The sequence below is a fragment of the Heterodontus francisci genome, chromosome 45, assembly GCF_036365525.1.
Source record: "Heterodontus francisci isolate sHetFra1 chromosome 45, sHetFra1.hap1, whole genome shotgun sequence".
Lineage (NCBI taxonomy): Eukaryota > Metazoa > Chordata > Chondrichthyes > Heterodontiformes > Heterodontidae > Heterodontus > Heterodontus francisci.
Genome location: NC_090415.1, coordinates 11,353,175 through 11,364,699, shown reverse-complemented (window position 1 = coordinate 11,364,699; position 11,525 = coordinate 11,353,175). Strand labels below are relative to the sequence as shown.

Below are 11,525 nucleotides of genomic sequence, written 5' to 3'. Positions count from 1 at the left end.
CTGAGCCTAGAAAATACAAATACCCGCCGTGAATCCGCAGCACAGGCCGAGCGGAGGGGAAATCCTGTCCTGGAAACGCTAAATTTAACGAACAGTTCGGCCTGAGATTGTGTGGATGTGAATATTGTGGAAGAGAGTGTATTAAAGGGGCGGGCGCGTTCGTCTAATGCCACTGTGTTTGTGGGTCTGGTCTCATCGCCGGATTTCCGAGTCCCTCTTGTGTAAAATGACAAGATTTTCCAGTCAAAGAAGCACTTTGCTCCCCTTCTAATCCTCAATGTGGGAATTCAGTGTTGTTTGTTTGTTGATTTCAAGATTTTAATCGAAAAGTATGGAACATGTCAGCGATCGGCTGAGAGAGTCATCAGTGCAGCAATGAAACGGGTTTCAGTCGAAAATGGAGTCTTTACTTCAAGTGAAACCTTTGCAACAGCAAACATTCTGATGTCAGAGACAGGAAGGATCTAGCCTGGGACTCTGGAATACCCGAATTTCAGTGGAATTGGAGAGTTTAGGACCAGAGAGAAACACAGAGAGGCAGCAGGAGCCGGGAGCTGACAGCAGGTTGTCTCCGCCCCGTCCGCTCGCTGCCTTTAAGTTGCTCAGTGCCGCCACCACCAGCTTCATTTCTGACCCAGTTCTGACTGACAGAGACACTTTGTGCAGAGTCCTGGACATGACCGATACTGCAGCCGCCGAAACGGCTCCTCCAGCCGCCGCCGCTCAAGTCAAGACTCCCAAGAAGAAGAAGGCGGCTCCTCGGAAAGGGTCAGGCGGTCCCAAGTTGGGCGAGCTGATCCTCAAGACTGTGGCGGAATGCAGTGTCCGCAGTGGGATGTCACTGCAGGCAATAAAGAAGGCTCTGCGTGTTAAAGGTGTCGATGTGGAGAAGAGCAAGTTCCAAATCAAGCAAAGTATCAAGCGGCTTGTGGCGAAAGACTTCCTGGTGCAGACGAAGGGCACGGGGGCCTCCGGCACCTTCAAAATCGCGAAACAGGAAAAGAAGGGAACTGTGGCGAAGAAGATTAAGACAGGAGCAGCCAAGAGATCTTTAGTGAAGAAAACAGCTGCCAAGAAACTGATAACAAAGAAAACAGCCAAGAAATCCCCAGGGAAGAAAATAGTCGCCAAGAAAGTGAGCAGCAAGAAGACAGCAGCCAAGAAAGTGAGCAGCAAGAAGACAGCAGCCAAGAAAGTGAGCACCAAGAAGGCGGCAACGCCAAAGAAGGCGGTAAAGAAAGCAACGCTTCCAAAAAAATCTCCAGCGAAGAATGCCAATAAAACCAAGAGGGCCACGGGCGGAAAGCCGCCCAAGAACGTTCAATCATCAAGGGGCGGGAAGAAGCCGAAAGCAGCAAAGGCTCAGAAAGCAGCTCCTGGAAAGAAGTGAAACAGCACGGGAAACTTGTAGACATCTGAACCCAAAGGCTCTTTTCAGAGCTACCCACGTCTCTCAGGAAAGAGCTGATCCCCCGATCAAATGATCCCTGTCCCGCAGTCGTGTGCACATTTCACCTAGAAATGATTTGAAGTAAATCCAGGTTCCCTGGTGACTCTCAACCCAGCCCTTCCTCACTCTGCAACAAATCAGGGATGTTCGGGCCTCACTGTACCCGGGTATATGTTCGGTGAAGTCTCAGTTCATGCCCGTTTCAGGGCGACAGCCTGTAACACAGTAACACGGGCGAGATACCCCGCGTCACATCTCAAACTCCAATACATGATTTTGTATAATTCAGCTGGGGTTAGGTTTCAGTAAACTGCTCAATCCGTCTGGGAGGAGAGGTGTGCCGAAACAGGTTGACTTGTGATCGGAAGCACTGCACTTAGGCTTGTATATTACTAACTTTTATTTGTTACAGATCCGTATTTAGACCGCCGGTTTTTGTTACCATTGGCGATAAAGGCCGAATCTCCATGTTTTATGCTGAGCTCGAATGTCGAGACCTGTTTTTTTCTTGAATTGGCGGTTCGAGCAAGTGGGAGGCGGAGCGAGAGGATCAAAGACATTTCTCTGCTCTGTCTGTCACTCAGTTTCCTCCAGACCCGCCTCTGGCTCTCTGACTCTTTCTCAGTCAGGTCGGGGCAGGCTGTATAAAAAGGCAGCAGAAACTACTCGTTTCTCATTCAGCAACGATTTGTCTGAAGAAGCGTCATGACAGGAAGAGGTAAAGGAGGCAAAGGACTGGGCAAAGGCGGAGCAAAGCGGCACCGCAAAGTGCTTCGTGATAACATCCAGGGCATCACCAAGCCAGCAATTCGCCGCCTGGCTCGCCGTGGTGGAGTGAAGCGCATCTCGGGTTTGATCTATGAGGAGACCCGCGGGGTGCTGAAGGTTTTCCTGGAGAATGTGATCAGAGATGCGGTCACCTACACTGAGCACGCCAAGCGCAAGACGGTCACCGCCATGGATGTGGTGTACGCTCTGAAACGCCAGGGCCGCACTCTCTATGGATTCGGCGGCTAAACAAATCCACCTTGTCTACCAAAAACAAAAGGCTCTTATAAGAGCCACCCAAAACCTCACATTGAGATAAGTGACCTTGAAACTGCAGCGGGGATGTCTTGGGATGTGAAATTGTTGCAGCTCATCCAATGTTATGTGGACTTTATCAGATCAGTATTGCATTCTCTTATAGTCACTTTACTTCTCGCACATTTTTTCACTGTCTTCTTCTGTTCCATGTTTAATAACCGCGTCATGAATTAAAAGATTGCATTTGATAATGTCCATTGCCGACCTGAACTGCCGGTAAAGATGTAGAAAAGGATTTACTCCCGTTAGAGTAAGAAATGGCCGGAGCTTTATTCCCGCCAGAGACCGAACAGGGAATGAATCCCAATTCAAACCGTGTTGGAAGACACAGAGGGGGATCTAGGGCGGAAAAAAATGACGCTAAAAGCACTGAGATTTTATAATTGTTCCCGCCAAATTAGGTTTTCTTTCATCTTTGTGTCGTTTACTAATTTGAAAATGGCGGGCTTTTTGAAATTGATTCAATTTCAGTTGCAGTTCAACCGGATGTTGCCGGAACTGGAAAAAATGCAGCTATGAGGAAAGATTGAATGGGCCGTGGTTGTTCTCTGTGGCACAGAGAATGCTGAGGAGAAATCTGATTGAATTGGATTACATTTTGAGAAGCCTGGATAGAGTGTAGGTGAAGGGCCAATTTACCTTAATACAGAGGTCACTGACTAGGGGTCAAAGACTTAAAGCGTTTGGTAGAATGATTAGAGGGAAGATGAGGACAAGGTTTTTTTTCCCTCTCATCTAGAGGATGGTGGGGGTCTGGAACTCAATGCCTGAAAGGGTAGTTGAGGCAGAAATCTTCAAATCATTCAAAAGAAGTCTGGATATGCACCTCAAGTGCATATTCTACAGGATTACAGACCAAATGCTGGCAGGTGGGATTAGAATGGGTGGAGAGCTTTCCGGCTGGCACAGACACGATGGTCCAAGTGGCTTCTTTCTGTGCCATAAACTTTCAATGATTTTCAGAAAAGAGAAGGCTGAGGGGGGACATGATTGAGGGATCCAAAATTATGAAGGTCATTGATAGGTTAGACAGGAATAAACTTTTTGTTTTTCCTTTGCGGAGGGATCAATAAGTAGGTGAGGGGCAGGAGGTTTAATGGAGATCTGAGGGAGAAAAAAACACTCATCATGTGGTTGGAATCTGGAACACACTGCCTGAATAGGTGGTAGAGGCAGGAACCCTCACAACATTTAAGAGGTGTTTAGATGAGCACTTGAAACGCCATAGCATACAAGAATACGGACCAAGTGCTGGAAAATGGGATTAGAATAGTTAGATGCTTGAAGAAGTACTTGCAGGTTTATAGGTAAATTGCCCCCAGTGTAGGTAGATGGTAGGAGAATGGTGGGGATGCCGTAGGGAATATGGGATTAATGTCGGATTAGTATAAATGGGTGGTTGTTGGTCGGCACAGACTCGGTGGGCCGAAGGGCCTGTTTCTGTGCTGCTTAAATCCAATACTCTATGTTTAGTTATCGCGTCATGAATTAAACGGTTGCATTTGATAAAGTCCATTGACGACGTAAACTGCCGGTGAAGATGGTCGATTTATTCCCGTTAGAGTAAGCAATGACCGGACCTTTATTCCCGCCTGAGACCGAACAAGGAATGAACCCCAATTCAAACCGTGTTGGAAGAAACGGAGGTGGAATCGAGGGCCGGAAAATGAACTCCGAGCAATGAGATTTTATAATTGTTCCCGCCGAATTAGGTTTTATTTAATCTTTGAGTAGTTTGCTAATTTGAAATTGGCGGGCTTTTTGAATTTGATGAAATTTCAGTTGCAGTTCAACCAATCAGGGAGCAGCAATTCCCACCGCCCTTATCAATCGTTTCAAATTGGATGATGGACGGGGCTTCATCCAATCACAACATTAGGGCGGTCCTTCGACTGTCTTAAATAGGCAGTCCCTGAGCAGCTTCAGCATTAAACGCGACATTGTGTAAGGTCTCTGCAGATAATGGCCAGAACCAAGCAGACAGCGCGCAAATCGACCGGAGGCAAAGCTCCCCGCAAGCAGCTGGCTACCAAAGCGGCCCGCAAGAGCGCTCCAGCCACGGGCGGAGTGAAGAAGCCTCACCGTTACAGACCCGGCACTGTGGCTCTGAGGGAGATCCGCCGCTACCAGAAATCCACCGAGCTGCTCATCCGCAAACTGCCCTTCCAGCGCCTGGTGCGGGAGATCGCACAGGACTTCAAGACAGACCTGCGCTTCCAGAGCTCTGCCGTCATGGCCCTGCAGGAGGCCAGCGAGGCTTACCTGGTGGGGCTCTTTGAGGACACCAACCTGTGCGCCATCCACGCCAAGCGAGTCACCATCATGCCCAAAGACATCCAGCTGGCACGCCGCATCCGCGGGGAGCGAGCCTAAACTGACCCTGCCCTGAACTGAGTTCGGCATCAAATACCACAACGGCTCTTTTAAGAGCCACCAAATCGACAAAAGAAAGAGTTGTGATCTCCTGTTCATTCCAGCACATAAACGTCTCAGAAGGATTTGACCACTTATTTATTCAAAGCCGGGAGACAAATACTTTTGTCTGCATTCCGAAAGTGCCTTCCGAATATGGATTGAGGCAATTAGAATGCATTTCATCTGATGAGCAACTAAATGCCAAAATCCAGTACACTTCATTACAACACAGAACAACGATAACAGTGTAATATTACAGTCTTTCAGACAGTAACCAGCCCTTTCACAGATAAAGTGGGTGGCTCTGAAAAGAGCCTTTGGGTTCACAGATTCAAGTCAGGCCGCTTCACTTGCCCTTCGTGCTCGGAGCGCTGGTTTTCTTGGGCAGCAGCACGGCCTGGATATTAGGCAGCACCCCGCCCTGAGCGATGGTCACCCCTCCCAGCAGCTTGTTGAGCTCCTCGTCGTTGCGGACGGCCAGCTGCAGGTGTCTGGGGATGATGCGGCTCTTCTTGTTGTCCCGGGCCGCGTTGCCGGCCAGCTCGAGGATTTCAGCTGTCAGATACTCGAGCACAGCAGCCAGATAGACCGGGGCTCCGGCACCCACCCGCTCAGCATAGTTCCCCTTTCTGAGGTGGCGGTGAACACGGCCGACCGGGAACTGCAATCCAGCCCGGGAGGAGCGAGACTTGGGTTTGGCCCGAGATTTACCACCGGTCTTCCCTCTTCCAGACATTGCCACAATCTCACAAGCACTTTCACGAAGAATGCTGAGATCCGCCCACATTCCTCCTCCTTGTACCTTCTGGAGGAATGGTGTTGGGGACACTGCTGATTGGTCAGTCAGCACTCGGTGTCATTGTGCTGTACATGTAACCAATCAGAGAGCTGCTCAATTCACCAATCACAAGAATTGAGAGCGAAAAATCAGAGCGTGAATTTGTCAGCCTCCCAACGATATTTCACATTTGAAAAGCCCGCCAATATAATTGTAAAACAAGGGGCGGCTTCAATGTTGAATATTACATTTATAGGTCATATTGTTTTACAGAAAAGATTGTAAAAACTTTTTATTTTTTTTATTCCACATTTTGTCCCTGATTGTTCCAGATTCGCTTTTGTAATCCGCCATGTATTCTGCTTTATTCTTTTCTTTTTATGATACTGTCTGTAACCAGCGGCTGAAAGCCTCATTCACAGTATCCTACAACCGGACACTTTTCAGGTCAATTTTTATAATAATTCTACATCACTGATTATAGATTGATCCCTTTTCGTGGAGGACAAAAGAGGAGTAGAGATATTCTGTGTTATGTGCCAAAAAACCTATCTGCCGACATCCCTGACCTTCTGACTCCCTCTGTTACTGTCTCTTCAATTATTTCCATTTTGTTGGAACTGGCCCGTTACTTTTTCATTCTCTACCTATCATTCCACCGCACATCTATTTAGGCCCAGGCAGACTAGGTGGTCGGGTGGTTAACGCGATTGACAACTAATTCATTGAGCTCTGCCTGCGTCGCTTCAAATCGTTTGTCTGTGAAATGTTTCTCTTAGCTGGTTGTCACTGAAGAGCACCGACTTCAGATGTCTTTTTAAGAATGTGCTGGGTCTTTCATTCTGAGCAAGAACAAAGAACAGTACAGCACAGGAACAGGCCCTCCAAGCCTGCGCCGATCTTGATGCCTGCCTAAACTAAAACCTTCTGCACTTCCGGGGTCCATATCCCTCTATTCCCATCCTATTCATGTATTTAATTATAAGCAAAATACTGCGGATGCTGGAAATCTGAAACAAAAACAAGAAATGCTGGATTCACTCAGCAGGTCTGGCAGCATCTGTGGAAAGAGAAGTTCCGAAGAAGGGTCACTGACCCGAAACGTTAACTCTGCCTCTCTTTCCACAGATGCTGCCAGACCTGCTGAGTGAATCCAGCATTTCTTGTTTTTGTTTCTATTCATGTATTTGTCAAGTTGCCTCTTAAACGTCTCTATGGTACCTGCTTCCACCACCTCCCCCGGCAACAAGTTCCAGGCACTCACCACCCTCTGTGTAAGGATCTTGCCTCGCACATCCCTTCTAAACTTTGCCCCTCTCACCTTAAACCTATGTCCCCAGGAAATTGACTCTTCCACCCTGGGGAAAAATCTTCTGATTATCCACTCTGTCCATGCCACTCATAACTTTGTAAACCTCAATCATGTCGCCCCTCTACCTCCGTCGTTCCAGTGAAAACAATCCGAGTTTATCCAACCTCTACTCATAGCTAATGTCCTCCAGACCAGGCAACATCCTGGTAAACCTCTTCTGTACCCACTCCAAAGCCTCCACGTCCTACTGGGAGTGTGGCGACCGGAATTGCACGTGTGGCCTAACTAAAGTTCTGTACAGCTGCAGCGTGACTTGCCAATATTTATACTCTATGCCCCGAATGATGAAGGCAAGCATGCTATATGTCTTCTTGACTACCTTATCCACCTGCGTTGCCACTTTCAGTGACCTGTGGACCTGTACGCCCAGATCTCTCTGCCTGTCAATACTCCTAAGGATTCTGCCACTTACTGGATAATTCTCACCAGTATTAGATCTTCCAAAATGCATTACCTCACATTTGTCTGGATTAAACTCCAAATGCCACGATGGAATACGAGAAAGAACTTTATCTGCACTGAATGGTAATGACCTGGCACTCACTGACCACAAGGGTGGAAGAAGCTGAGGCAGTTAATGACGTCAAGAGGATATTGGGATTGCATCTGAAGGAAATAAACTTGCAGAGCTACAAGGATCGTGTGGGGAAATGAGTGTGGCTGGATTAATCTATGGAGAGCTGGCATGGAGTTGATGGGCCCAATGGCTTCCTTCTGTGCTGGAAATATCTGTATGTTTACTATTTGTTTGAGACTGAAACCTGATTATTTTAAAGGCTTTTTCAATATATAGTAGCCATAAAAAGAAACCACAGGTCCATTTTATGTGAGAACTGCATGGATGATGAGAATTTTATCAATTGCTCTGACATTTTTAGATAGTTTAATTCAAGTTCCAGAATTAAAGCCTGACATTCAACAGGGCAATAAAGATGGTCATTGTGATGGCCAGGAATCAAAACTAACTCAACTGCTTGGAAAGCAGCTTTGCTCACCAATATAACAAGATTGTTTCTGGAAACAGGCCCCTCAGGCTTCATTTATGGAGCAACTACACACAATAGCCTTCTGATTAATCAAATGCTTTGCGAGCATTTTAATCTGAAACTTTTAGTTTATGTTCATCAAAAACAAAATACTGTGGATGCTGGAAATCTGAAATAAAAACAGAATGTAATGTAAATACTCTGATGCAAGATCACAGACCTGAAACGTTAAATCTGTTGCTCTCTCTGCAGGTGCTGCCTGCCCTGATGGGTATATCCAGCACTTTGTTTTCATTACCACGTTTATGTTACCATTGAAGGATAGAATCATTGAATGGTTGCATCACAGAAAGAGGACATTCGGCCCATTCTGTCTGGGCCAGGTTTCTGCAAGAGTATCTCACCTAGTCCCACTCCCCGGCCTTTTCTCCATAGCGTGGTAATTTTGATTTACTCTTCATATCATTATCCAATTCTCTTTGGAAGGGCTCTATTGAATGTGTCTCCACCACACTCTGTTATTTCTCTCCAATTAAAATAGTTACAAATGAATGGTTCTCTCGTTGCACGACTCACTTTCAGCCAGAAGATGGCACCAGCCACAATCATTTGCTCCTTACGGTTTTTGTATGCACCTCTCCATTGCGATGGGCCTGTTGCTGCCTGGGGAGCTTGCCAAGTCCACCATGTCGAAAGGGACAAAGGCAGTGACCAAGCACAACAGCTCCTTGTAGATCTCCACAATGTACAGAAATAAAGCACCAAGCACAACGGCTCTTTTAAGTTCCACTGACAGCCTCTCTGAAATAATCGATTTACTGAAGTGATTTCAATACCAACTGTTCAAATTTCAGCCAAGTTTACTTTGAGTTCTCAAACAAGCACGTTCACCAACCGGTTCAAACATTGTGTCACTTATTAATTCCCTGCCCTACAAACTAAATAACGTCCAATGATCGCCATTGTACCTGACAGTTTCTGGGACGGGAGTATTGATTTAGTCTGTATCTGTCAGTTTTTGGAGTATGATGTGGGGTTTGCACTGTACCTGTCATTCTGTGGTGTGTGAATGTTGGTTTTATTTTCTGGTATTTAAATATGTATTCTGTTCTGTAGCTGTCAGTTTCTGGTATGTGTGTAGTTTTCACTTCGTGTTTTGTCAGTTTCTGCTATGGAAGTATGGGATTTACTCGATATTTGTCTGCCGCTGAAATGTGAGTGTGCGTTTGAATCTTTAATTCCTTTGTGCCTTACAGTATTGATCTTTACCTATCAGTTTCTGCAGTGTGTGTGGGGTTTGCTTCATGCTTCTCTGTTTCTGGTATGTTTGTATAATTTTACTCTGCTCTCACAGGTGAGTGTTGTTTTCTTGTCTATTTTGCTGTATCATTCAGTTTCTGGGATGCAAATGTAAGTTTCACTCTATATCTCTCAATCCCTAACCTGTAATTTGTCTGTATCTGATTGTAAGTGCAGTTTTTTTTTTCTGCTCCTGTCTGTTACAGGTAATGCAGAGTTTATAGAAAGGGAGGAACTTAAAACAATCATCATCACTAGGAAAAAAATACTCAGCAAACCATTAGGATTGAAGGTAGACAAGTCCCCAGGGCATGATAGCCTTCATCCTAGGGTCTTAAAGGAAGTTGCAGCAAGATAGTGGATGCATTGGTTATAATATTTCAAAATTCCCTGGATGCAGGAAAGGTTCCAGTGGATTGGAAAAATGCCAATATAACGCCCTTCTTCAAAAAGGGAGGAAGGCAGAAAGTAGGAAACTATAGACCAGTTAGTTTCACATCCATCTGTATTGGGAAATTGTTAGAATCCATTATTAAGAATGTAATAACAGGTCATTTGGAAAGTCAAAACGCAATACATCAGAGTCAGCATGGTTTTATGAAGGGTAAATCGTGTTTGACTAATTTGCTAGAGTTCTTCGAACATGTAACAAGCAAAGTGGATAATGGGGATCCTGTAGATGTAGTATATCTGGACTTTACCAAGGCATTGGATAAGGTGCCGCACAAAAGGAAAGATCACATGTGGTTAGGGCCAATTTATGGGCTTGGATAGAGGATTGGCTAATCAACAGAAAACAGAGGTTCAGTATAAATGGGTCTTTTTCTGGTTGGCAAGATATAACTAGTGGGGTGTCACAGGGTTCGGTCCTTGTGACCCAGCTATTTACAATCTATATTAATGACTTGGATGCAGGGACAGAAGGCACTATAGCCAAATTTGCTGATGACATGAAAACAGGTTGGATAGTAAGTTGCAATAAAGAAATAAGAAATTTACAAATGGATATGGATAGGTGAAGTGAATGGGCCAAAATGTGGCAGATGGAGTTTAACGTGGATAAGTGTGAGGTTATCCATTTTGGTCAGAAGAATAGAAAGTCAAATTATAATCAAAATGGAGAGAAACGTCAGAGTGCTTTGGAACAGAGGCATGTTGGCGTTCTCGTGTGTGAATTGCAGAAAACTGGTATGCAGATGCAGCAGGTATTAAGGAACCCAAATGGAATTTTGGCATTCATTGCGAAAGGAAAAGAGTATAGAAGTAGGGAAGTGTTGCTGCAACTGTACAAGGTATTAGTGAGACAGCACCTGGAGTATTAAGTACAGTTTTGGTCCTCTTACTTAAGGAGGGATGTCGTTGCATTTGAGGCAGTTCAGAGGAGGCTCACGAGACTGATTCCAGAGATGAGGGGTTTGTCTTATGAAGAGAGATTGAGCAGTTTAGGCCTTTGCTCTTTAGTGTTTAGAAGAATGAGGGGAAATCTAATTGAGGTATATAAGATGATTAAGGGGATTAACAAAGTAGACAGAGAGGATGTTTTCTCTTGTGATGCAAACTAGAACGAGAGGTCATAGTTTCAGAATAAGGGGTAGCAGATTTAAGAGAGAGGTGAGGAGAAATTACTTCTCTCAAAGGGTCGTGAGACTGTGGAATTCACTACCCCAGACTGTGGTGGATGACGGGACGTTGAGTAAATTTAAGGAGAAGATGGTCAGATTTTCCATTAATATTGGGTTGAACGGTTATGGAGAACGGGCAGGAAAGTGGATGTGAGGCCGAAATGAGATCAGCCATGATTGTATTGAATGCCGGAGCAGGTTTGAGGGGCTGAATTGTCTACTCCTGCTCCTAGTTTTTATGTTCTTTTATGTGAGAAACATCTTAGTCTGTGTTTTGAAGCCTCAGATATATCTGCGTGTAGCTTGAACTCTGTCCTTGTCAGTTTCTGGTCTGTGAGTCTATCATTGTGGGTTCAATCATTACCCAGAGCTCAGTTTAACTGGTGAAATTTACAGGCTCCTTTTTTTTTTGCTCTATTTAACAAAGATCTTTGCCATTGTTTCTGACTGAGAATTCATTTATTATTTTAAAGACTGTGCTTTGGTTCTCATTGAAAGAAAACTGAAGCTCAGCTAT

At 45.3% G+C, this 11,525-nt stretch overlaps 2 protein-coding genes across 2 annotated transcripts; one reads left to right on the top strand and one right to left on the bottom strand.

Annotated features, from left to right (window-relative positions):
- Positions 1-676: 676 nt before the first annotated feature.
- LOC137356386 (histone H1-like) lies at positions 677-1,390 on the top strand. The gene has a single exon (XM_068022272.1). It carries the CDS (start codon positions 677-679, stop codon positions 1,388-1,390), a length of 714 nt encoding a protein of 237 aa, XP_067878373.1.
- A 3,890-nt stretch (positions 1,391-5,280) lies between these two features.
- LOC137356145 (histone H2A-like) lies at positions 5,281-5,687 on the bottom strand. The gene has a single exon (XM_068021955.1). The coding sequence runs from the start codon at positions 5,685-5,687 to the stop codon at positions 5,298-5,300; it is 390 nt and encodes a 129-aa protein (XP_067878056.1). The 3' UTR covers positions 5,281-5,297.
- Positions 5,688-11,525: the final 5,838 nt, after the last annotated feature.